The following is a 27,718-nucleotide window of genomic DNA, read 5'->3' as shown; positions in this document are numbered from 1 at the left end:
ACACCGGCGCAGCGGAGTGACGCGCTGCTCCACGCGCCGAACTTTTTTCAGCCAATAGTTGGCCGACGCCGGGCCACGCCCCCTCCTCCCTGGGTGACATTGTCATGGCCCTGAGAGCGGGGCAGCGCTCCCATTCGCTTCTGATAAAGTGCAGCAGCCGGGGGAAGAGCGGCCAGTCCGGTGCCTCTGCTGCCGCCGCCTACTGTGCGGAGCTGGTAAGGTGAGGAACAGCGGAGAGGAGTGTGTGCATGTCTATGTTCTGAATATGGGGTGAGCCCTCTCCTGTGTGTTTACTATGGGAGCACAGGACACCCCCCCCCCCTCCTCCCTATGAACCAGAATAGATCACCGCAGTCATGGCCTCCTCACACCGTACCTGCGGTGGTCACTGGTCAGGTAAGTGTCCATCTGACCGCCATTTCAAAGAGATCGTCTAAATGATACAAAAATAAATAAAATAAAATAAAAATTATTGTCCCATGAAAAATATTGTACATTTTCAAACCAGCGCCTGGATCTGAACCCTTCTGTGATTGCATGGGATAAAAAATGTATAGCTCCTGAGCAATTCACTGCAAGGGTTTCTGTATAGACCTGCTGTTTGTTCTTATTTCTCTGTCCTGCTCACTGAGATGGTCGCACATGCTCAGTTTCATCCTTCAACTGCCCACTGAGCTCTGATAGGGAGAGCTGAGCCACGCCCCCTGAGCTGTGATAGGGAGAGCATGGACACGCCCCCTGAGCTGCAGCAGAAAAGACCCTCCCCTGAGCTGTCAGCTTGATATAAATCTAGCAGAGCAATGAATGGGGAGATCTCTGGATCCATGTGAGGTACAGAGCTGGTTCTAGGTTTGTTAGAAAGAGACTGTCATGTTCTATATGATGTCCGATTTCCATTTTTTACATTAGTCATGGGATAACCCCTTTAAAGGGGTCCTACAGATATTGAGGACCTGTCCTCTGGATAGGATTTCAATATCAGATCGGTGGGAGGTACGACACCCGGCACCCCCGGTGATCAGCTGTTTCAGGCAGACATGGCATCAGACATTATACAGTGTAGGGAGCAGAAGCAGAATTCTTCATACACTGTGGAGTTTGGGGCGTGGGCAGGGCCATGGGCAATGAGTGCTTTCATTGTGGCAAAGGGGTTAGATTAAGAAATTTGGGGGGGCTGTTTCAGTTTTCGCCTCAGGGCCTGATGTTGGGCACATTCTGTGCAGCATTACTGGAATATATTCTCTAGTGTGAACAGTGCCTTGTTTTGTTTCCCTTGCACAGGAAGCGAGATCATGAAGGATTTCTGTGCACGCTGCTGCTTCCTCCTGAGTCACGGAGTTCGGTATTTGCACTACGAGCCTTCAATGTAGAGCTGTCACAGGCAGGTATTCCAGTCTCTTGTGCTCATCTTTATGTCTTGTGCTTCGGGTGCCGACCTGCAGGGGGCATTATTGGACTTGTAGTTCTCAAGACCGACACCAGAATGCACCCCTGGTTATATTTAGAGGAACTGAGTTTGTATAGGATAGGACAGGAATTATCCACCTCCAGAACTACCGCTGCTGTGAAACTACAACTCCCAGCATGCATTTTCTTGGCTGTTCTTGTAACTCTCATAGAAGTGAAAGGAGGATTCTGGGAGTTGTAGTTCCTGGACAGCTGGAGTGCCAGAGGTTGCTGATCCCTGGCATAGGACATGAATGTCATATTGGGGGGCTTAGACTCGTACACGGCTGCCGATCTGTTGGAAGCGACCACGAAGCTTGGCCTGTGACATCGCGCCCATCGGTCACATGACCGTTGAGCGGCTCAGTCCCATTCAAGTGAATGGCATTTAGCCTCAATACAGCGCAGCCGCTATACAGTGTACGCCAATAGGCTTGCTATAGTATTAAGTGGCCGCAGCACACGGGTATCCGTCAGTCACCTTATTCAAGATCTGACTTTTCTCTGAAGGTGAAAGATTCGGTTTCTCAGAAGAACATCGGACTGATGAGGATGCAGTTCTGGAGAGAGACTATAGATGAGATCTACAATGGGAAACCTCCACATCAACCTGTAGCGCTTGAACTGTCCAAGGTATCTTCAGTTGCCGCTATATATTACAATCACAGATGTGTCCTTTGGTTGATGAACACCATGGAATATCGACGTCACCTACAGGCGGGACACAAGATGACGGCGATGGTGTGATTCATTCATGTCGCTGATATCTGCACTGTTCCTGATGGATCCTTTTCTGTGCATTCGCTGAACATGGTCACTTGTTGTTCAGCACATGCGCACAACAGGAACCATCGAAAAACAGTGCGTAAATAGGTGAAGTGGGTAAATCACGTCACTGCTGCCATCTTACACCCCGTTGACGCAGTGCTGGCCGTAGAGGAAGGCCCGGGGACCTTCTTCTTTGCGGCTGGGGAATGATCTGGTGTGTGTACAGATGTATGTCACACCAAAACTAGATTACAGGATATTGAGAGAAAAATAATTTCTGGGGAAATAGACCAATCCCTTTAAAAGAGTTGTGGGGGTGGGGGCTTCCCAGCTCAGCACCCTCTCTAATAGTCTAAACCGATGGGCGCTGCAAAGAGCATCTCCTAATCTAGAGTGCCTGTGTAGTCTGTGACTCTGTTTGCAACCCCTAAAATCAGTGTGAGGGGCCCGGGCAGTAAGGGAGGCATTTTAGAGGTTAGATAATCCCCTTAAAGGGCTTCTGTCACCCCACTAAACGCATTTTTTTTTTTTTTGGTCTACTTATAATCCCTATCCTGCCATATTGCCATACATTATGTTATTAATAATTTTTTCGTTCAGTAGATTTAGCCAAAAACATACTTTTATGATGTGCTAATTAGAGTTGTTGCGATACCAAATTTTTGATTCGGTTTCGATACCATGAAAAAGTATTGCGATACTCGATACCATTCGATACCACGCAAAAAAAATAAACAAAAAAAGCCACGTGCATTCCTCATTTTTAAAAATGGCGAATCGCGCAGTTTTTATTTTATTTTTTCTGTTCCGGCATTCACCACCTAGATTTTTTTTTATATTTTAATAGTTTGGACTTTTCTGACGTGGCGACGTAATATGTTTATTATTTATATATTTTATATGTGAAATTGGGAAAAGGGGGTGATTTATACTTCATATTTTAGTGTTTTTTTTTTTGTTTTTTTTTACACTTTTTATTTAATAACTATTTCCCCTCCTTAGGGGCTAGAACCTGGGATCTTTCATCCCTTTTCCTATTCAGCCTGATAGATCTCTATCAGGGTGAATAGGACTTCACACTGTCCCTGCTGCTCTGTGCTTTGTGCACACAGCATCAGGGATGTTACCATGGCAACCAGGGCTTCTGTAGCGTCCTGGCTGCCATGGTAACCGATCGGAGCCCCAGCATTACACTGCTGGGGCTCCGATCAGAAGCTGCCACTGCACCACCAATGAGGGGAGGGGAGAGGTCCCTGATTTTAATACTGGGGGGTTGAGATGGGCCGGCGCACTGTGCCACCAATGATTTTAATGGGTTGGGGGGCACACTGCACCACCAATGATAATTACCCCTTTATACAGGAGGCGGGTACTGGCAGATCAGCGGCAGTTAACTGCCGCTGATCGCAGCTCCCTGTCAGGGGCAGGGTGCCGGCAATGCGATTCTGCTGCCAGCACCCGCCTCCTGTATGTGTTAAAGACTGACTACTATATGGGACTCCAGACTTTCACTATTAGGCTACACAGAGCGGCGCCCAGCGATGTCTCAGCACTCACCATTAGTCCTGGGCGCCGCTCCGTTCGCCTGCAGTGCTCCATTACTGTCTCCTCTCCTGCTCCACATGCTGCTGATTACTATCGGAGCGATGGGAGGAGACATCAGCTTCACTAGTGGGCGTTCCTTCTCCCTGGCTGTAGCGCTGTCCAATCGCAGCGCAGGGAAAAGGAACGCCCACTAGTGAAGCTGATGTCTCCTCCCATCGCTCCGATAGTAATCAGCAGCATGTGGAGCAGGAGAGGAGACAGTAATGGAGCACTGCAGGCGAACGGAACGGCACCCAGGACTAATGGTGAGTGCTGGGACATCGCTGGGCGCCGCTCTGTGTGGAAATAAACCTATCATTGGTGGCGCAGTGCGCCCGCCCCTCTCTTCTCATTGCCGCCTTTCCTCCGTGGTGCCGCCCCTCTCTTCTCATTGCCGCCCCTCTCTTCTCATTGCCGCCCCTCTCTTCTCATTGCCGCCCCTCCTCCGTGGTGCCGCCCCTCCTCCGCCCCTCTCTTCTCATTGCCGCCCCTCCTCCGCCCCTCTCTTCTCATTGGTGGCAGCGGCAGCAGCACAGGGGGGAGGGAGGACAGCTTCCTTCTCCCCGTGCTGCTGAGAGAACATGAGCGCGCCGATAGCAGCGCGCTCATGTTCAGAGATACTAGACTGCGCAGAAGCGCAGCCCAGTATCGAAAAAACGGAAATCCCGGTATCGTATCGATACCGGGACAAAAGTATCGATTGGGTATCGAAATTTCGATACCCGCAACAACCCTAGTGCTAATTACCTTTCTACCAGCAAGTAGGGCGTCTACTTGCTGGTAGCAGCGCTCTGAGAGAAGGAAGCTCGTCTCCTCAGCGCGCCTGCGCCGATGACATCACCGAAAGAGAAGACGTCATCGCCGCAGGCGCACTGAGGGAGTGCTGAAGAGGCGAGCTTCCTTCTCTCAGAGCGCCTGCGTCGAATCAACACAGGCGCGCGATTTTTAAAATGCTGACAGGGCCGGCCGGAGGAGGAGATCGCGGCTGGCCCTGTCAATCAACACAAGGAGGGGGTGGTTTTCTGCGGCTGCTACCAGCAAGTAGACGCCCTACTTGCTGGTAGAAAGGTAATTAGCATATCATAAAAGTTAGTTTTTGGCTAAATCTACTGAACGAAAATTATTAATAACATAATGTATGGCAATATGGCAGGATAGGGATTATAAGTAGACAAAAAATTATAATGCGTTTAGTGGGGTGGCAGAAGCCCTTTAAAAGTCAACGGTTCTGTTATACCAGTTGTGAATCCATTAAAGAGGACCTGTCACCTCTCCTGACATGTCTGTTCTAGAAAACAAGTATTCCCAATGAAATATTCTTAAAACCTTGCATCTGTTATTCCTCCTGAATGTTTATGAATAAATTGCCAGTTGGTTGTTACCATAACCCTATCAAATAGTCGTGTCCCTGCACAGTCATCATTGATTAAATGGTGTCAGAATGTGGATACGTGCCCCCCCCCCCCCCCCCCCCCCAGCTATTAACATCCGTTTCTCAATGTATTCATTAATTTCTAGGAGGAATAACAGAAGAACAACACAGTGCAGGGTTCTAAGAGAAGATGCTACAGAACGACAGAATATAGACATGCCTGGGGTTATGCTGCTATTGTCAGATAGGTGCGGGTCCCACCTCCTAATTCCAGAGTGGGACCCCTGAAGTGACCGCAGATCAGCCGGCTCTCCAGCAGTAGCATAGAAGTGAATGCAGCGGTGGCTATGCTTGCATGGTGCGCTCTCTGTTTATTTCTATGGGACTACCGAAAATAGCAGAGCGCTCCCATAGCAGTGAACGGAGGGCGCGTGCTCAGTGTGCTCTCCTTCACTTTCAGGTGCCCGTTCCGGCAGTGGGACCTTCACCTGTCTGATATTGGTGGCATATTCTAGCAATATGCCACCAATGTCTAAGATGAGACAACAACCTTTAAGGAAGGGCAGTGTGAATAGAGCCTTATTGTCTGCAGTCTGTATAGATGTAAAAATGCAATCCATCCTGTTTTAGGACTAATAAAGGTCTTTTTTGTTATTAGGCTGTTCAGAGGCATAAACTGACAAAACGATGGCTGAGCCGAGTTATCGATGAGCGGGTGAGATGTCTCCTTTCCTCTGGTCTCTCCATACCTGGCATAGTCTTGGGCCTTGTTCACATTCACTGGGATCCTCATTTGTAGAGTTTATTTTTTTATAGGATAGCTAGAGGTGTATTCAGTCAGGATACCCTGGCGGAATCCATTGGACCCATTATAAGTCAGTGGGATCCTTTCTGTGACTGATCCGGAGCTGTGCATTAATTTCCATTTATAACATGCAAATTTAGGCTCCCATTGGCCATCACGGATGAGCCGGGGTGTTGGCCGCACGCGGCAGCCTCATTGGAAATGCAAGCTAAAGCTGACCATACATGTTGCAGAATTCAAAACACAGACGAATCAGGTTGTCCACCATGATGATCTTGTCCATGGTGTAGGTATAAAACATGGGGCTCCATCTAGCAGGTACAAGAGTTCCCCCACCTTCTTGTAGATGGCGCTCCTTGGTCTAGAAGGGCTTAGAGATTCAGAGATCATCATAACGCAGCAGTTGCAACCCATTCATATTCTAGACCTTTTCTTGATCTTAAACTGGTCCTGCAGATTAGATGGACTGTATGTTGACTGCGCTTGCCAAATTCAGCAGGCCTCTCAGTTCTCTCCCCCAACCCCCCCCAACGGCAGATGTCCGAGGAGATGAGGATTGGGCAGTTCGATTTCATCATGCCCGATCCATTTGTTCTCTGAAGATAAACTGCTGCTAGAGGTGTCTGGCAATGGCATGCTCGGCTGTGCATGTAGGTGCATAAGGCGGGCTCATACTTGGCACTTTTGTTCAAGATAGTAGCTGGCACTACTGTGATATATCCCAAATCCCATGGCTGTATAAAGCTATATGGCAGGACTACCCAACGTCGGTATATGGTGGTGCTCTGTGCACAAGTACAGTATAAATCCTCCAAAAGAATGCGAAGATTGGCGATCGCCAACTGCTAAAAATCTTCAGGTTATACAAGATGTGGACAAAGACAGAGCGACGGCCGTGTGCTACCTGCGCTTCATCTGGCCTTTGATTAGCACTTGTGTTCGCTCACATATATCCTGCACATCACTTATAACGCCGGATAGAAAAAGCTGCATGCTGTGCTTTACTGTCTGGCGCTATCAGCCTGGAGACCAGGGATCGGCAACCTCCGGCACTCCAGCTGTTCTGAAACTACAACTCCCAGAATCCTCCTTTCCCCTTCCTGGGAGTACAGACTAAGGCTTCTTTCACATTAGCGTTAGTATTGTCCGGCAGGGGAACATACTAATGCTTGCAGACGTGTGCTGTCGGAAGTCCGCTCTGGCTCCATTCACTATAATGGGGACGGGCCGGAGATGCGGTCGCAGCACGGCGGACAAGCATCCAAAGTCAATTTGCATAATACTTTGTTTCTGTAAAAAAAACATTTCCCGAACTCTGGTTCGGTTCCAAGTGGTACCTTGGAACTGAACCAGAGTTCGGGAAATGTTTTCTTTTACAGTAGAAATTAATTCCTGAAGTTATTACTCGAAGTCTCGCAAGACTTCGCAAAGTAATAACTTTGGCTCATCTGAGCCAATACATTCTAATACTGTACAGAGCGCTCGCTCCGTACAGTATTGAAACAAAGTTTTATGCGAATCGACTTCGGATGTTTCATCCGAAGTCGATTCGCTCATCCCTAGTCATAATCATCATGTTCTTTATTGCAGGAGTTGAGGAACAACGCTGCCACCTAGTGGATTCTGCTAATATAACATAATACGGACAGAAAACTCAGGAGTAGTCTATTGTAAAATTGCATTTATTCTTACCAAAGGATTTTTAGCAACATTATACTATTTTTACAGTCTGAAAAGCCATTTTCAAGGCAGGATTCTTGGAAGTAAATGTGTTGACTCCTATAAAATATTAGTAAATCTGTGCGTTACTTCAGTTTTCCCCAGAAGCCCATTAGGCCCCTTTCACACGGGCGAGTATTCCGCGTGGGTGCAATGCGTGACATGAACGCATTGCACCCGCACTGAATCCTGACCCATTAATTTTAATGGGGCTGTGGAAATCGTATTGCCTGACGCCCGGGACATGCAGTTCCGGGCGCCGGGCAGGTAGTTTGTTCAGTAGCTTAGCACTGCTGCGGGCAAGTAGCAGGGCTGAGATGGCTTTGTTTACCGGAGCAGTGGACGCAGTGGATCGGCGATGAGCTGGGCGTGGAGAGGCGTTCCCATGTTTGACGCTTGAAGTTAAAATATACCATCGGATTGGAGAAAACTCAGATCCGATGGTATATTCTAAACCCGAGGTGTTCCCATGGTGATGGGGACGCACCTCTGACAGGGCGCTGCTTCCGCGGCACCTGAGGGGTTAATTGCGCGGACGGCAGTTCCCGGTCAGAGGTCGGGTGCCGGGAATGTTCCTACAATGTTTGCATTGGTGGGCAGTGCGCCCCTTCCCAGTATTTAAAGGGAGTCTGTCACCTCCATATGGCCATATACAGTGCTTACATGGCTCTGTAGCACACCTATACAGGATTGTAACGGTACCTTTGTTCTTTTCTTTAGACTTGCACAAGCAGAAAAAACGAAGTTTAATTCATATGCAAATGACCACTCGCAAGTGCCCAGGGGCGGCGTTCAGTGTGTAGGTGCCCAGGGGCGGCGTTCAGTGTGTAGGTGCCCAGGGGCGGCGTTCAGTGTGTAGGTGCCCAGGGGCGGAGTTCAGTGTGTAGGTGCCTAGGGGCGGAGTTCAGTGTGTAGGTGCCTAGGGGCGGCGTTCAGTGTGTAGGTGCCTAGGGGCGGCGTTCAGTGTGTATGTGTCCAGGCTGCTCTGCCTTCTTTAAACTTCGTTTTTCCTGCTGGTGCAAGTCTAAAGAAAAGAACAAAGGTACCGTTACACTCCTGTGTAGGTGTGCTACAGAGCCATGTAAGCACTGTATATGGCCATATGGACGTGACAGACTCCCTTTAAAATGATTGGTGGGCAGTGAAATACTGCTCCAACAGAGCCGGATATCACAGTGCAGCACAAAATACTGCAGCCGCCTACCAGGTGCAAAATTAATGCTGATAGCATCAGATTATTATGTACCCGACCGACAGCCATGAGGACATCGGCCCACGGGGAGATTTCCCTGTAGGGTCAATGGCCAGTCTGCCCCTTCTTGTTCCTGTATACTGTTCTATACGCTAAAATTCCATGCAATAGAATTGTGCAATTTTTGATTTAAATGATTTTTGCTATTAAATGAGGCGGTTCGTTCCGTTGTATTTTTCTATACATGTATGGCCTATGCTCTTGAAAGGGGCTCTTAAAAGACACATCCAAAACTGCTTAGTTTAAGTGGTCATGTATACTATGTAATGCTCCCAAATAAATCAGCCTTTACGTCTCTGTCCTGCACGAGAACAGGAAACATTTCCATCAGTAAGTGGCATATACAGAGAGAAATAAAGTGCTGCAGCGTCCGTTGTGCTGACTGGCAACAGAGCCACCATGTAAGCAGATCCACAACCCCGGTCCATCCAGGAACAATACGAACCTCCTACCTGTAATGGCAGGTCATCCCATTTATCTAAAGTAACTGCAGTAGAATGACAGTGACACATGGTGGCGCTATAGGCTTTCAAAGCATGTCTGTATGTAAGAAACAATATTAATAGAAAATGTTCCTCCAGAGCCTAAATCTCAGCACTGACATCTATGTTCACAGACTGCCAGACCATAGAAAGCGACCAGATGGACGCCGCGTCATCTTACTATTGTGATCATTGTGTTAAACCACCACAGCTAGTAATGTTCTTCTCACGGCTCGATGTACTGTAACCTTGATGCATGAAATCCTCCCTAGACATGTTATCTCCATTCACACTTTCCGTAGAAGGGACATTACTAGAGAACATGTGGGGAGCCGCAGACATTGCCAGTTAGGCCAGCATCACAATGTGTCCTCCATTTTGTATTTTTCTCTCGATATTAGGAGAAGAACCTGGATGATCGGGCCTATCGAACCATAAAAGAGCTGGAGACCTATGCAGAAAACACCCAAAGTTCCTTGCTCTACTTGACCTTGGAGACTCTTGGTAGGTCCTGGAAGTCTTCCTGCAGATTTAACTTGTGCCAAAGACATCCCACCTTTATGCGGGTGTTACTATAGCGCCCTGCTGTAGAAGGCCTTTGTAGATTTCTCCAAACTGTAGGAGGCCTTCTCAGAAGGAGGCCGTCCAGCGGCCACACATGCCTGCTGCAGGGAACATGCCGCGCTCCAGACTAAGGGCTCATGCACACGAGCGTATTTTCTTTCCTTGTCCGTTCCATTTTTTATTTTATTTTGCGGACCGTATGCAGAACCATTCATTTCAATTGGGCCGCAAAAAAAAAACCTGAAGTTATTTCGTGTTCTTTCCGTATGTCCGTATTTCCGTTCCGCAAAAGAATAGAACATGTCCTATTATTGTCCACATTATGGACAATAAAAAGACTGTTCTATTAGGGGCCAGCTGTTCCATTCCACAAATCAGGGAATGCACACGGACGTCGTCATTTTATATATATCATTTTTTTTGTGGATCCGTTTTTTTCTGCTGACTGCAAAATACATACTGTCGTGTGCATGAGACCTAAAAGAAATCTCTTTTTCTGCTTCTTACATCTGATATTCAACTTTGAACCTTAAAGGGGTTGTTCAGTATTGTAATCTTGATGGCTTGTTCTGCGGATAGGTCATCTTTATTATATTGGCAACAACCACTACACAGTGAACTAAGCCTTTGTAGCGCATTTTTACATGATACATAAGGCTTTTTTATAAAAAGTTTTTAGAGAATGTGTTTTTTTTATGTTTATTTGGGGAAATCTGTGCAAAAATTTTTTTTTTTTCACGATATAGCTTTTTATTTATTAAAGGGGTTGGCCTATGTCATACATTGATGGCATATCCCCAGGAGGTGGGATCAGCACCTATTTCTAGAGCTTGCAAAGTAAAGGAAAGCAGACTGCGCATGTGCGGCTGCCCTCCATTAATTTTTGTGGGAGTGGCAAAAATAGCTGTTCGATGCGCTCTGCTATTTTGGGAAGACCCATAGAAATTAATAGGAAGCGCACCGCTCAAGCGCAGCCACCGCTCCATTCACTTTTATGGGGCTGACTGAAATAGCCAAGCCAGCTCTTGGCTATTTTCAGCAGTCTCATAGAAAAGAATGGAGGGTGGCTGCGCATGCACGGTCCGCTCTCCTTCACCTTGTTGGCGCCTCACCCTATCCGACATTGGTAGCATATCCTAGCGATACGCCACCAATTTATTAGATGGGCCAACCCCTTTAAATATGCAAAGGAACTACAATATTATATATAGTTTCATGTGACTAGAACGACTGACATAGCAGATCTGTGTCTGCTAAGACTAACACTGGGCCATCACGTGATTAGAGTCCAGTAGAGGAAGCAGCATTGAACACTATGAAAGGGAGAGGCGGTAATAAACCACTTCTGTCTCAATCTACTCCTGCTACGATCCTGCGCAGGACATGTACGGCCCCGCTCCACACGTCCTCCGCGTACGGCCCCGCTCCACACGTCCTCCGCGTACGGCCCCGCTCCACACGTCCTCCGCGTACGGCCCCGCTCCACACGTCCTCCGCGTACGGCCCCGCTCCACACGTCCTCCGCGTACGGCCCCGCTCCACACGTCCTCCGCGTACGGCCCCGCTCCACACGTCCTCCGCGTACGGCCCCGCTCCACACGTCCTCCGCGTACGGCCCCGCTCCACACGTCCTCCGCGTACGGCCCCTGGTTGCCTTTAGGAGCTGCAATGCGGCAGGAGGGCTGGTTGCAAATATTGACTAGTCTGTAAATTCTTGTCGCCATTTGCTAATTCTTGCCCTCATTGGCAACTATTTTGGTCTCCATCTGGAGCCCTGGAATGTTGTATTACTCAAAGATACTCAAATGAAAGGGGGAACATGTAAAATGAGTGGGAGGGTTTGCCCTGTTGGCACCTCTTGACTTGCATTTTTTTTTTTTTTTTATACAATGGGGGCCTATATGACATCTGCCTCTATTGGTGACCTACTGACGGTAGGATCAAAGAGTATGTGAACAGAACCTTACAGGAGCTGTGTCAGGACAGCGGTGGCTCAGTAGTACATTGTGATCCATTTGTAGACTCCTAGATAGTGCTATTACACAGCATTATAAATCAGTAGAATGCTGTGTCATCCTTTTAGTGGAATGGAGGTCAGGACCGGACCTCCCGCTGACACACGCTGCGAGTTTAACGCATTTCGCTCGCTCTTATGTCTCTGGCCTAAGGGGGCAATTCAGTGTCTTCTACTTACTGGTGGCCCTGTATTTTAGAGGTAAATGCTCTGCAATAAGTAAATCTATCCTAAGGCCCCTTGCAGATGAGCGTGTGTCGCACTGCTCCCGGCCTGACCTCCCAGCACTGCCCGGGTCACATAGCATTATATTGATTCTGGAATGTATTAGATGACACTGACATAATGCTGTCACTGTTATCCAATACATTCCAGACATCTAAGGCTTACACGGCATAATAAATCAATATAATGCTATATGACCCCGGCAGTGCTGGTAGGTCAGGCCGGAGCTGTGCTGCAGACCCGCAGCGTGACACACTCTTGTCTGCAAGGGGCTAAATTGACAATCGGCTATGTGATTTGGAGCAGATAATTCAGTGTTTAGACAACGTTTATTTTTCACGAACAGATGAACATACACACACGTGTATATATATCCACATTTATTTCTCGTGGTTCCTTGTACTTTTACCATAATCTTTATACACTGCAAAAAAAAAATATATAACAATAGATACACCAGACAATCACCTCTAAAGAATGTGATAAAAAGGGTACAAATAGCCGCACACTGCCATGCGCTAAGACACATGCAGACCCTCATAACATGCTGCACATGCACTGGTGGTCTGGGCTTAGACACATCTCGCCTTAGTAACAGTTGGGGTTCTGCCACACAAAAATATTCAGCATTTTTCAAACCAGCACATGGATCTGAATACTTTAGTAATTTCATTGAATTAAAAAAGGAGTATAGCCACAGAGCTATTCAATTAAATGTATCTGTATAGGTCCTTTTTGTCATTTCTCCGCCCACTTCACTCAGGTGGTCGCACATGCTCAGTTTAAATCTTCAACTGCCACCAGACATAACTTCTGTTAGAATCTGTGGCAGTTACAAGGAAAGAGTGACAACAAAAATGACATGCCCCATGAGAAAGGACTTGCTGGCAACCTGAAATAAATGCGCCCTGATCTGGCAGCTTCCAATGAATGGGGAGATCTCTGGATCCATGTGAGGTACAGGGCTGGTTCTCGCTTTGTTCGAAAGATGATGTCATGTCCTATATGTCTGATAATTTATTTTCATCAATTATGGAGTAAACACATTAAAGGCAATGTGCACCTTCAGAGGCAATTTTTTTATTTTTTTATTATTGCATTGTACTCATTTGGGGCTAAACATATTTTTTTCAACTGGTCTTTATTAAAAATATTGGACCGTTCTGTAACAAAAAAAAAACGGGCTCCATATTTGTTATAAAGACCAATTTAAAAAGATTTTTATCTCAAAATGAGTACAACACAGTAAAAAATGTCCCCCCCCGTCCCCCCCAAAGGTGTACATGGCTTTTAAAGGGAACCTGTCACCGGGATTTTGGGTATAGAGCTGAGCACATGGATTGCTAGATGGCCACTAGCACATCCACAACACCCAGTCCCCATAGCTCTGTGTGCTTTTATTGTGTAAAAAAACCCCGATTTGATACAAATGCAAATTAACCTGAGAAGAGTCCTGTCCCTGACTCATCTCACATACAGGACTCATCTCAGGTTAATTTGCATATGTATCCAATCAGGTTTTTTCCACAATAAAAGCACACAGAGCTATGGGGACTGGGTATTGCTGATGTGCTAGCGGCCATCTAGCAGCCCATGTCCTCAGCTCTATACACAAAATACCGGTGACAGGTTCCCTTTAAGTTTTGTTGCAGTCCATGAGAGATGTTCAATGTGACAATGTTGTCCTCGGACCAGAAAAGGGTGTGCACCCCTGTTTATGCGTGTGACCATATATTTTCCTTCTATCATGTTGCAGGTGTCCAGGACGTTCACGCAGACCATGCCGCCAGCCACATAGGGAAAGCGCAAGGTATCATCACCTGTCTCAGAGCTGTTCCATTTCACAGCAGTAAGCGCCAGGTCTTCCTCCCTGTTGACATTTGCATTCTTGTAAGTGATCCAACCGCCAGACTGTCGAGTGCATTGTCAAAATTTATGTCTAACGCAACGCCGGTTCCTTTCTGTTCAGCAGTATATACTTTGATTTTCTACTTTTCCGCCACCGTTCCTGTAATAGAATGCTTCCTCAATTATTTTTTTCCTCTCCATTTTCTAAAGTGGTTGTCAGAGCAACAAAACTGCAAAAGCGTACTCACCATAATAATTTGGGAATGAAAGCTCTCTTCATTACCGTCTGCTCTGTCTGGATTTTCTGCAACATAGACTAATTTGTTAACCCCTTTCTGGCCGTGGCTCAGGAGCCCCACATTTAGGGCTTTGCCCTGGGCTCCATGTATGTACGAACAAATGTGCACAGTTTTGATCTGTGTCTCCTAAACTTCTTATTCTCAATCGTGCTGAATTTCCATCCCCTCTTATACTTAGTTGTGTTTTCAGTTGAATTTTGGGTAAATTGTGAAGAGAAAAAGTGCAGTATAATACTTGAGCATTGGTACTAGGAACTGTGAGTGTGGTGTACATATGCAGGGGAGCAGGCCACAGCCAGGAAGCTCCTTCCCTCTCCTCCATCCCCGGATCCTGCTCGCAGCCTGTGGTTCCCCCATCAATCGCCACCTGCCTGTGGCCTGCTGCCCACCTCGGCCGTCCTCACCAGGCCGAAGCCCCCTGCCCCATTTGCAGCCACCACCATGCTTATAGCTGCCCAGCTCTGAATCCTCGTTCTGCAAACGGCAGGGTGAGCAGCCGCAGCCGCAGCATCTCCTCTCCTACACAGTGCCCCATACCTCTTACATCCAGTGATGTCATCTTTGATGTAGACTTTCTCTTTCCTCATCTTCTCCATTCAGACCAGACAGCCATGATGATTTATCTGCCATCTCCCGTCTCTGCAGAGATTGACAAACAGACATTAGTTTCCCACTTTTCCATCATCCTAACATCTTCTGCCACTCCCAATACTGTGCTCCCCAATACTATACTGCTGAAATAGTTCCCCTGAAAATACTAGTACCACACAGATGGTGCCCCCTTCAATAATTATTGGCACACAGTGCCCTAAGCAATAACTATGCCCAGCTAATAATAAAAACATAATGTCCCCAAAAATAACTGTGCTAAGCTGATACTGTGCCAGGGTGCCCCCCACAGTAATAGTGCTCCCCAAAATCCCACCAATAGAAATAATTCTCTGCCAGAGCACACTTAGTAGTAATAATGCCCCCATAGGGCCCATACTAGTAATTATGTTCCCCATAGCCCCCCCAGTGGTAGTAAAGCTCCCTCCGCATAATACCCCCTAGTAGTAATAATTTTCCTTATAATATGACAGTACAAGAAATACCCCCTCTTAGTCCCCATAATGTATGCCAGTATAAAATGCTTCATCTTAGTGCCCCCAGTAAATGACCCCATAGTGCTCCTCTCCGCCTTCCCCATAGTGCCCCCATAATGTCCCAGTATAAAATGCCCCATCTTAGTGTCCCCATAGTGCTCCTCTCCCCCAAAATGTGCCAGTAAAAAATGCCTCTATAGTGCCACCAGATGCCCCCATAGTGCTCCTCTCCCCCATAATGTGCCAGTAGAAAAATGCCCCTATAGTGCCACCAGATGTCTCCATAGTGCTTCTCCCCCCCCCCCCCATAGTACCTACCATAATGTGCCAGTAAAAAATGCACCGTTGGTGCCACCAGATGCCCCCCTAGTGCTTCTCTCTCATAATGTGCCAGTAGTTGGACATGCGCATTGCCACTCCATTCATTCTTTATGGGACTGCCGGAGATAGCTGAGCACAGCGTTTGGCTACTTCTGGTGCCCCACAGAATTTAAGTGTAGCTGCAGTGCCTATGCTTGACCACTACTTTTTTCAAACTGGGGACACGGGTCCCCCGTTCTCATGATCATTGGGGCTCCCAGCACTTGGACTCCCACAAATCTAACAGTTGTCTTACTTATCGCAACCAAAATACACCTTTAAAATTAAAAACATGTAAAATTATATTTATTCATGAGTGTGTGCTTACAAGGGATTGTCCGACATGTCTATGTTGTTTGTTAAGGCACACGGATATCGTAGCGCAGGTTCCCCTTGCTTGATACCCCCTCTATGGGGTAGAATGGAGAGCAGCTCTCCTTCCAGGACTACGGAGTGATTTCTGGTGTCCCGTTCCGTGCCTCTGCCCCGCAAAAAGATAGAACTTGCTCTATCTTTTTGCGGAACGGAAGGATCACAAACCCATTCAAGTGAATGCGTCTGCGATCACCATGCGCCTGCCCCACGGACGGTGTCCTTGCATTGCGGTCCACAGCACGGGCACGGGCTTCACGCGTTTGTGTGAACGAGCCCTTATATTGAGAAAATGGCACACTATCTGGCATCACAAGCGACTGACGTGGCAGAGATGCCTCCTGTGATGCCACACCTGCTCACCTTTCTCCATTCTGCAGTAGGTGTTATTGATGGAATCACTTCTTCATAACGCAGAACCTGATTTTTCCCCCAGAGGTGAGTGGCGTTTCACAGGCACCGCTTATCTCTTCCTACATAAGAGGGCTTTTGTAGGAAGTCTCCTTGGCCAACCTTCACTGACACGTAGGATCCCCCTCTTTTTGAAAAGAGATTCTTCAGCAGCGGCTGTGTGTATGATACAGGGGTGTGCCCTGGCTGCTGCAGTGTGCTTCCTTTTCCATGCAAAGTATTAGTTCCAGCGCCCGGGGCTGCAGGGAACAGCTGAATGGAGGGGATGCGGGGTGTCGTACCCTCAGCGATCGGATATTAAGGACCAATCCTGACTAGAGATGAGCGAATCGACTTCGGCTGGTACATCTGAAGTTGATTCGCTAAAAACTTTGTTGTAATACTGCATTAGAATGTATTGTATCCGATGAGCCAAAGTTATTACTTCTCAAAGTCGCGCAAGACTTTGCGTAATAACTTTGGGAATTATTACTGTAAAAAACCTTGGCACTGAACTTGGGTTCGGTTCCAAGGTACCAGCCGAGTTTGGTACCAAGGTTTTTCTACAGTAATAATTAATTCCCAAAGTTATTACACAAAGTCTCGCCAGACTTCACGGTCTAATAACTTCGGCTCATCGGAGCCAATACATTCTAATACTGTACGGAGCGGGAACTCGATGCAGTATTACAACACAGTTTTTAGCGAATGGACTTCGGATGTACCATTAAAGTCGATTCGCTCATCCCTAATCCTGACGATAGGTTATCAATATCAGGAGCCTGGAAAACCCTGTTAAAATATATGTTCAGCTTATTTTTAAAGCTTGTAAAAACACGTTGTGAATGAGCAGCAAAGTGCCATGGCCAAGATTTTCTAAAGAGCCTGCGCCTAGAATTTGTCTAAAAAGTGATGCATTTTGGTGCAAATTGCCCTAAAATTGCTCTTAAATTCTTTTTTTCCTGCTCGCCTGAAAAGGGAGCGTGGCCTAAGATGCAACGTTTTGCACCAACATTGTGCCACAATTCTGTCATAACTTTTAGTTTTTCTCAAAGTAAGTCAACCAATAGTTGGTACAGAGCTAGACAAAAGTGGCTTTAACCTAAAGGGGTATTTTGGTTTCAGCAAATATTATTATTATTATCATATAATTTTTATATTATTTTTGTATAATGAAAAGTTTCCAATATCTCTGCTTGCTGTCATTTAATATAAGCCTTCGTTGTTTACTTCCAGTGGATAAAAACCTGTCCTGGTCATGTGATGATCACACGAGGTGAACAGCTCGTTACAATACAGGTCTCAGAGCTGTGTCCAAGTACCAGTTTGGGCGTCACAGGACCAGGACAGATTTGTATCCACAGGAAGTTAACAATGAAGGTTCCTATTCAATAGCAGCAAGCAGAGATCTTGAAATCCATGAAGAATTGATGCTGAAATAAAACTGGAAAATTGTATTGTTATTACTCTATATTAATTTCATTATACAAAGAATTCTCCTTTAAAGGATAACGGTCATATTTTCATCAAAAAATCTATTTTAGAATATGTTACTGCTGCAGCAGCATTATGCATAAAGCAATCGTTTCTTCACTTACCACTGTTTTCCTTGAGTTTTCCGCTTAGTTACGGCTGTTTTGAATACTACATTATGAGGATCTTCTCAAGATGGCTCCTCTGCCAGTTCTCTGAGGCCAAAACTGCCTTCCCTCAGGTCACATACACACTTGCTGTAGCCAGCAGCTCCCTGCCAGCCAATCAGATTGGATTACTGAGAGACACGCCTCCTCACTCTGAAGCCTAAAGCAGGCATGCAGTGTGAAGGACCGCCCCTCTGTCTTCCTAACCGGAGACAGATGAGCCATAGCAATTGTCTTTAAGGGGGAGGGGAAAGGGACAAGGACATTAATGAAGCTGTTAATTGACAATCATTGCCAGACTAACTCGGGTATACATGCCTAGCTCTAATAAACTAGCAAAAAAATAAAAAAATAAATGACAGTTATCCTTTAAGGGAACATTCACAGGACTGTAAGGCCCCTTTCACACGAGCTTAACGGATTGGCTCCGGATGTGTTCAGGGTGCATTCAGTGAAACTCGCACCATTTTGCAAGCAAGTTCAGTCAGTTTTGTCTGCGATTGCGTTCATTTTTTTCCGCGCGGGTGCAATGCGTTTTGATGCGGTTTTCACGCACGGGCGGTTTTCACACGCGTGATAAAAAACTGAAGCTTAACAAACAACATCTCTTAGCAACCATCACTGAAAAACGCATTGCTTCCGCACTTGCTTGCGGATGCAATGCGTTTTTCACTGAAGCCCCATTCACTTCTATGGGGCCAGGGCTGTGTGAAAAACTATATAGAACATGCTGCCTTTTTCACGCAATGCAGAACTGATGCTTGAAAAAAAACGCTCATTTACACAGACACATTGAAATAAATGGGTCAGGATTCAGGGCGGGTGCTATGCGTTCACGTGACGCATCACACCCACGCAGAAAGCTCGTTCGTATGAAAGGGGCCTAAGTGTTTTGGAGTCCGCCACGTGCACGCCGCATCACTGTGCAGACCCATTGACTTCAATAGGTGGTCTGCATGTTGCAGGAAAGTATAAAACATATCCGTGCGGGGGCTCCTCAAAGGATAGGACATATTCTAAACTTTGCCGCAACATGCAGGCCACGGACCCGTTAAACTCAATGGTGCATGTTTACTATAATGACTGCGCATAAATGCTGTTTTAGACTCTTATTATTATTTTTTTTGGCGCATTGACTACTGAAAATGTACCTGTTTTGGAAGCATTTGTGCCTCGTTCACCTATTTAGATTTTTGAGACTAATTCAGAAGTTTTCTAACTTTTACGCCAATTTATATAAGTGCGCCTGATTTAGTCGCAAAAACTGTCTAATTTCTACTCCATTCCAGGGCTGGCGTACTTTTCTTCATCTGTTTTGAGTGGTGATTTGAGACATGCACCTACTTTCTGCTCACTTGTGCAACATTATCATGCGCATACTAATTAGACCAGTCTTAGTGAATATGAACCTGTCGTACTATAAAACAACCACCAGAGGTCAGACTAACAGCGATACGCCCAGTGTAGTTCATGAAGTGCTGTGAAACTTTTAATAATTAGTAGGCAAAAGACCTTTGAAAATTCACGCTTAAAAACGAGGTGAGCTTGATAACTGTGCTCCAGTGGGTCCGCACTGTAATGTGACGAGCATGCGGCCAGTATCTGTGTTTTGCAGATCTGCAGTTTGCAAAACACGGTCGAATGAATCGCCCACTAACCAAAAGCAGTTGGTAAGTGACAAAAGGCTGCAGAGGCCGTTGGGTTAATATATCATTTTAATTTTCCACCTTATTCAGTAGATCAGAGTCTGACATTATTAGCGGGGAGAGGAGCACAGAGGATTTTCAGCTTTACGCTGCTGAATATAATTTAATCATCTCACAGATGTCGGCAAATCTGGGGATTAATCTTGCGCCTCTGTCTGTAGATTAATTTACTTCTCCTATATCGTGTTATTTCTAGTGTGTCATGTACCTACAGATCTGTGGAAATACTACATGAATCCTCTTTGAGACGACCGCCCAAAATTGCATTGCACAGTGGTCTTCTGGGGAGCAGGGTCTTCTCCAGGAAGATGTCCAGTGTGAATAATAATATGGCGGAACTGAAAACCCATCGCAGGAAATCTGGTCTGGATGGGGAGGTGGTCTTCCTAAAGAAGTGGACCTTTGGGGAAAATGACTGATTTTAGAGTAGATTAGTTCAGGTCTCGGAGGCAGCAGGAAAGCTCTGCGAGGCTTATATGTGTGACATCATTTATGATTTATGATGTCCGGTAAGATGAATGCAGCAGTCGCTGGCTCCGAGGCAGTTATTGCTGTTTTTTTTTGTCATTTTTCCTGTACATTTGTATTTCTACTGATGGATGAAAATAATCACAGAAGATTACTTGATTGGGACAAATCAGCTGCTTTGTAGATGAACTACATCGAACAAGAACCATATGGACGACCCTGCTGTTCTTATTGTGCTGTTTTTACTGTATAAATTAAGTTTTATTTTATTTTTTTAATTTATTTTTTTAATTTCCTATCATGTTTAAAGGGGTTCTGCACTTTGTTTAAACTAATGATCTATCCTCTGGATAGATCATCAGCATCTGATCGGCGGGGGTCCGACACCCAGGACCCCCACCGATCAGCTGTTTGAGAAGGCAGTGGCGCTCCAGCAGCGCCACGGCCTTCTCACTGTTTACCGCAGATCCAGTGACGTCACAACTAGTATCACTGGCCTGGGTGCGGCTAAGCTCTATTCAAGTGAACAGAGCTTAGCCACGCCCAGGCCAGTTGATACTAGTTGAGACGTCACTGGGCCTGCGGTAAACAGTGAGAAGGCCGCGGCGCCTTCTCAAACAGCTGATCGGGGGAGGGGGGTGTCCTGGGTGTCGGACCCCCGCCGATCAGATGCTGATGATCTATCTAGAGGATAGGTCATCAGTTTAAACAAAGTGCAGAACCCCTTTAAGCCAATGTCTGTTTTTTTGGTCCCTCAGTGAACTGCTGATTACAGATCAGTTGATCACTATGGGTAAAACCACTAGCTAAGTGCTCACAGCTATGTATTCCGACTCCACCATAAGGCCACATTCACACAACCGTATTTTTGCTCCGCATCTGATCCAGATTTTTCCGGATAGGATGTAGACCCATTCATTTCAATTGGTCCGCAAAAAAATGCGGACAGCACACCGTGTTCTGTCCGTGCCGTATCCCCACAAAAAAGGACCTGTCCTATTCTTGTCCTTTTTGCGGATGAGGATAGGCATTGTTACAATGGATCCGCAAAAAACCCCGATGCAACGTGAACGCGTTTTGCAGACCACAAAATTCATACGGTCATGTGATTGCACCCTAAGGACTCTTTCACACGGGCGTTGCTGGAAAATGTGCGGGTGTGTTGCGGGAACATGCGCGAGTGCAAAACATTGTAATGCGTTTTGCACGTGCGTGAGAAAAATCGGCATGTTTGGTACCCAAACCCGAACTTCTTCACAGAAGTTCGGGCTTGGGATCGGTGTTCTGTAGATTGTATTATTTTCCCTTATAACATGGTTATAAGGGAAAATAATAGCATTCTGAATGCATAGTGCAATAGGGCTGGAGGGGTTAAAAAAAATAAAAAAAAATTTAACTCTCCTTAATCCACTTGATCGCGGTGAGTTAATTTTATTTTATTTTTTTTTAACCCCTCCAGCCCTATTGTACTATGCATTCTGTATTCAGAATGCTATTATTTTCCCTTATAACCGTGTTATAAGGGAAAATAATAATGATCGGGTCCCCATCCCGATCGTCACCTAGCAACCGTGCGTGAAAATCGCACTGCATCCGCACTTGCTTGCGGATGCTTGTGATTTTTACACAACCCCGATCATTTCTAAGGGGCCTGCGTTGCGTGAAAAACGCACAAAGAGGAGCATGCTGCTATTTTCACGCAACGCACAAGTGATGCGTGAAAATCAGCGCTCGTGTGCACAGCCCCATAGAAATGAATGGGTCAGGATTCAGTGCGGGTGCAATGCGTTCAACTCAAGCATTGCACCCGCGTGGAATACTCGCCCGTGTGAAAGGGGCCTAAGGGTGTATTTACATTTTGAAGAATTGCCTGCGATTATCCCAGTTATTTCAATGGCGTTTGCAGAAATCAATGTGCATGCTGCAGAACAAAAAAAACAATAACACATTGGGGATGATTTACAAAGGCGGACTTTTTACGCCGGTCTTTGTTTCCCCTCGACATAAAATAGGCGCACCTCCAGCAGTCTGTGCGCCTGGTGTAAAAACGACTTCAGCCCCTGACCGGAGTAGTTTTTCGCCAACATTTACACCTGTTCCCAGGTGTACTGTAAATGTTGGTAAATTTGCCGAGGCCGGTGTCCCAGCCCCCATCATTCCCTTGACCACAGTGCAGAAACGCCCATGAGACCAAATGTTGCTGCACAGACATTTTAAGAATGGCGCCAAAAACTGACGTAGCACCACTTGTAAATAAACCCTATTCAGTTTTATAGAACTGATTCTCCTCTGCAACAAATCTGCTGCATGTGACTTGTCCATGCTTGTTAATATAAATGGGGAGAGGGGGCAATAAGCTGCAGGTAGATGCTGACACAGTGCTGCAGCCCCTTCCCGCCAGTCAGACCCCGACCAATCAGAAAGTGTTGGAATATCCTTGCAATAATCGTCTAAAATGATTAGACAATGGTTGATCATGGAGAGAACTGTGACTCTATGTCCCTGGCTGGCAGTAATTTAGAATACATTCCCCTGGTAATAAAAGGGTTTTCCAAGATTTTGTTACTGATGACCTACCCTCTGGATAGGTCATCAGTATCTGATCGGTGCTAGTCCGACACCCTAGACCCCTGCCGATCAGCAGTTTTGACAAGGCAGCGACGCTTGTGTGAGTACCGGCGCCATTGTGTAGTGGCTGTGCTTGGTATTGCACTCATCCCCATTCACTTGAAAGGGGCTGAGCAGCTCCTAGGCCACATGACACATGAACGTGTCATCACCACGCCTAGGAAAAGCAGAGAGAAAGCCGCGGAGCTCACGGGAGCAGAGATGCCTTCTCTAACAGCTGATCAGCGGTGGTCTCGGGGGTCGGACCCCCACACCTATCAGATACTGATGACCTATCCTGAGGATAGGTCAACAGTAAAATCTCGGAAAACCCCTTTAACCTCTCTTCTACCCTAGACCACCAGAAAAACCATAGTTCACCAGGTATTACACTCTCTCTTCCACCCTAGACAACAAAGCAAGGGACATTACTCTAAACTACTAATTAAAGGGGTTCTTCGGGGGAAAGAATTATCTTTTAAATGGCTCAGAATGGTGTAAATAAAATAAAAAGGCATACCTCCCCAATCCTCTGCCACTGCCATTCCAAGGCTGCACCGGTCAATGACGTCTTGACTCATGTGACCTCTGCAGCTAGTACTTGACCATGAGAGGGATGCATCACGTTGTGGAGCCGGGTACAAGCATTTCCCATATTTTCTGTTTGCATCTTGGAGCATGAGATGTGTCCGGTATGCTGAATGGCTTAAGATTTATTTCATTTTATTTTCTCCTCAGCACGGAGCTTCACAAGAAGATTTCATCCGAGGCAGCCTGGAGAGAAATGTCAAAGATGTTATATTCGATATTGCTAGTCAGGCCCACGTGCACTTGGAACATGTGAGTTAATCCTTTTTTTGTTTTCTTTAATTAAGACAGTTTTGTCTCCAGTAAGTTCACATTTTTATTTTCACTCTTTGTAGTAGACCTTTCTGTATGATATATATTAGAGATAAGCAAATCTTTACGGATTTGGGTTGTTTAGGTTCGCCAAAACGAGAGAGAGTGTCTGGGGGGGAAGGGGGGGATAATCTTTCTCATTATGGAGATCGCCTAGTATGTGGAGTACTTATTGGTCTCCCTAATGATAAAGAGTACTCTACAAGGCCAGTCAACCAAGCAAGGAAAAAATCTCTTCAGACGTCCTGGTTATCTTGTCCTTCAAGAAAGAGAACTAGCTTGCTTGTTTCATTAAGAGAAGTGTAGACTTGGTGGGATGCTCTAGTTCTCGTGTCTCACTTTCAGTTGGATATTACTTTGGGATCTCTGTGGTTCATCTGAAATGAATCCCAAAATGGTAAAATAGAAATGCTCATTCTTAAATGGGTTGTCTGCTTTCAGTATACTGATGACCTATCCTCCGGTGTATAGAAAGGAGCAATCCAATTCAAGTGAATAGGGACAGCGGAGCTGTAATTACACATGCTCGCTGCACGGCGAGCAGGTAAATAGTGAGGAGAAAACAGCACTAGTACGAGCGCTGTGTTATCTTTACACAGCCGATTGGCAGGTGCCTTCCACCCTTTTAAACATGCTAATGTAGCAAAACTGGGAAAATGGCTAAGCCAGTTTCACATCTGCAACTAGCTCTTTCAGGACAAAAGCCCTTTATCACAAAAAAGCAGATGGAAACAGCTTTTCTAGTTGCAAGGCCTTGGGGGGACCTCTGGGTGGGTACTATTTTATTATGGATATCCATTAATATATGTGATGACTATTGTAGACTACGCAACGCACCTCTTGATTTCTGGGAAACATATATGCAAATTATCATATCTAACATCTACTTGCATCAGATAGACTTAGGCCTACAAGACTGTGCACACATACTTCACATACTAGGCACTCTCCATAATGAGAGAGTACTCCCCTGACAACTCCTATATTCTCTCTCTCTCTCTCTCTCTCTAATTCGCAAAACACAAATCACAAAAAATTTGGTTTCGTGTTAATACAAACTTTTTGAGAAATTCGGAACGAATCCCGAACTGGTAGGATCGATTTTCTCAATATAAATATATATATTCACAAGCATTTTGCAGAAATGTGTGGTTGTCAGATGAACACCGAACTACCACACCTGGATCCATGGTTTCCTGTTCCCCTTAAATTATACCTCCACATAAGCATATTCTAATACATCTCATTGGCGCTTAGTGGTGTCTGATGAAATGGGAGAGCAAAGGGCCATGGATACAACAATGCCGTCCTTTTAGCCAAATATTGCCCTTTTGTAGGTTCCTTTACTAGGAGACCATATTGAAAGTTGGAGGTAGAACTGGAGGTACACTTGAATGATATGTCTGGCTGCAAGATGGTGCTTAGGACCTTATTGTATATAGCAGGCACTGAGCTCAATAATAAATCTGTAGACAGTCTTTAGCATTTATCTTAGTGTTGGCTGCAGGTAGCCACAATTTTATAATTGAACTCTATAGCTGTTCATCATGTTGATTATTATATTTTTTTTTATGAATACATTTTTTTAACTTGGGATTTTTCTTGAAACTCTGTTGCATTTTTTTTTTACAACACGTTTTACTCCTATAAAAGGGGGGGGGGGGGGGGCGCACGACACACATCATCATATGATCACTTACATAATATACTGCAATACATAAGTAGTGCAGTGTATTATGCCTGTCATTTTACATTGAAAGGCAGCCTATTAGCCCTTTCCTCTGGCAGAGTTTAATAGGCTTCAGTACATGGCAGACTCAGAGGCGATTGTTAGGCCTTCAGCTGCCATAGCAATCATCATCCTCCTGCAACCAGAGGAAGCTCCCCTTTTCCGAACCCAGTTAGATGACGCAGTCGCTATTGAACACCCATATGTATTTACCTAACTTCCATCGCGCGTGATAGTTTCCAGTGGAGAATCGCTGGTACTGTGGTTGCTCTTCAGAATACCACTGTTGTTCTGAGCCTACAGCAGTCATGGGCCGTTCATCGGCCATTTGATGCTACCGCCATTCACCAGCCTTCGTGGTGGCATGCTACTCATGCTAACATGTTCACTGTCTAAGGCCAATGAACAGGACGTTATCAGTACAGACTTTGAAAGGATTAGAGCAGGGGGCATCAGATCTGCGGCATGGGACCAGATGGACATTTTAAAAGGGAGTATGTTGTTGTTTTTATTTTTTTATTTTTTTTTATTCTAGACTGCACTAAGCATAATCATAAAATATCTCGGATAACCCTGTTAATGCTATATTTCTACCTGTTTTATGTTTGTAACCTCAGCAAATAACTCATTGCCTCCCCTCTTCTGATCTTTTGTCCTTCAGGCTCGATCTTTTCAGAACAAAGTTCATAAAGCTGCTTTTCCTGCCTTCAACGTCACAGTAAGTGTTTGAATTACCATTTTCTTTCTTACCTACAGAATAACGAATCAAGTGAGTTTCAGGGGTTACCCAATTCTAGAAAAGTTGGTCATTTGAAGGAGTTTTATGAGATTCTGATGACATAAAGATCTTATAAATATATCTTCTTTGTAATAAAAACGACATAAAAACAAAACCCAAAAAACTGTGGCAGAATTGCATTTCTTTTTCAACTTGATCCCAGAAAGAAAGAATTATTTTTTTACAGTTTCCTACTAAATAAGACTGTAGATTAAATGGTGACAACTGCTTCTGAAAAAAGTAAGCGATCATACGGTTGTTTGAGTGGTAAAAAAGAAGGAAAATGCTTGCGGTGTAAATGGTCTCATTTGGGGCAGGAGGACATTTCAGGCCCCTCAAGCTCTAGAGCCTCTGCACCCCCTATAGTTACACCAGTGACTTGGTGCCTTGTAATATACTTATAATTTACAGTGGGGGTACATACCGTAATCTCATATCTCCCGTCCATCCAGTACAGGAGATGTACTTCAATACTAATGCACGCCACTTGTTTAATTTTTCAGGTTCCTTTGGATGGTTATTTAAAAAGACTCCGGAAGTCGGATTTCAATATTTTCCATCCAAGCTTACAAAGACGCGATCCCTGGCTGCCGTTGTCTTTATATATTCAGTCCTGGAGGAAAATCTATTAAAATATATATTTTTCTAATAAAATGTCTTTTCTGTGTATTGTAACATCTCATTCTCCAGTCACGGTTATCAGAACAAGGAGATTTTCTCCTCTGCTTTAGGGCTCATGCACACGAACGTGCGGCCCGGGCCTGTATTGCCTGCACTAGGGAGCAGTTCGTGGGATTTCACTCCGTGCCTCCGCACCTCAAAGAAATAGAACATGATCTATTTTTTGCGGTGCGGACTGAATCTTGCGGATCACAGGCCCATTGAGGTGAATGGGTCCGCATCCGTACACAGCCAGTGTTCGTGGAAAATTGAAAATATCAAAAATTCTTCACAAGTATGTTTAACACACAGGTTTGATTTAAACGATAAGACAATTTCAGGATTCCTTTTAAAGATCAGCAAGGTCATCGTGTGCATAAGCCCTTAAAGGGAATGTGTCGACTATATTTTTTCTGCTGTGATTTCACCTATTGTAAATGGTGGATCTTGTGTTATCTATATATAGTAAAGCCCTGAAAATATATAGGCTTAGGGAAGTCCAAGAGAGGCGGTATATTAGTGTTCGGTACCCATCTGCGGAAGTCACCTTGACGCCTGGTAGATGGGCCCGACACACGTTTGATCAAAAATGTGCACAAAGAGCTTATATTTTTCCATTTCTAGTAGGTATTATACCACTTTAAT

The 27,718-nt window shown here is 45.5% G+C and overlaps 1 protein-coding gene across 4 annotated transcripts; it reads left to right on the top strand.

Moving 5' to 3' along the window:
- The first annotated feature begins 69 nt into the window (after nt 1-69).
- LOC122938370 (NADH dehydrogenase (ubiquinone) complex I, assembly factor 6-like) lies at nt 70-27,084 on the top strand. 4 transcript variants are annotated; one of them, XM_044293832.1, is made up of 9 exons: nt 70-220; nt 1,282-1,381; nt 1,957-2,079; nt 5,829-5,885; nt 9,830-9,932; nt 13,988-14,121; nt 23,745-23,846; nt 26,297-26,353; nt 26,917-27,084. In XM_044293832.1, exons 1-9 carry the CDS (start codon nt 105-107, stop codon nt 27,043-27,045), a joined length of 921 nt encoding a protein of 306 aa, XP_044149767.1. In that variant the 5' UTR covers nt 70-104; the 3' UTR covers nt 27,046-27,084. The 4 variants fall into 4 exon arrangements, with proteins under 4 accessions (XP_044149767.1, XP_044149770.1, XP_044149768.1 ...); XM_044293835.1 differs by having other exon boundaries at nt 83-215; nt 1,282-1,385; XM_044293833.1 differs by having other exon boundaries at nt 83-215; nt 26,917-27,082.
- Nucleotides 27,085-27,718: the final 634 nt, after the last annotated feature.

Source organism: Bufo gargarizans, chromosome 5, assembly GCF_014858855.1.
Source record: "Bufo gargarizans isolate SCDJY-AF-19 chromosome 5, ASM1485885v1, whole genome shotgun sequence".
Taxonomy (NCBI): Eukaryota; Metazoa; Chordata; class Amphibia; order Anura; family Bufonidae; genus Bufo; species Bufo gargarizans.
Note: the sequence above shows the minus strand (reverse complement) of the source record. Positions and strands in the feature narration are given on the sequence as shown.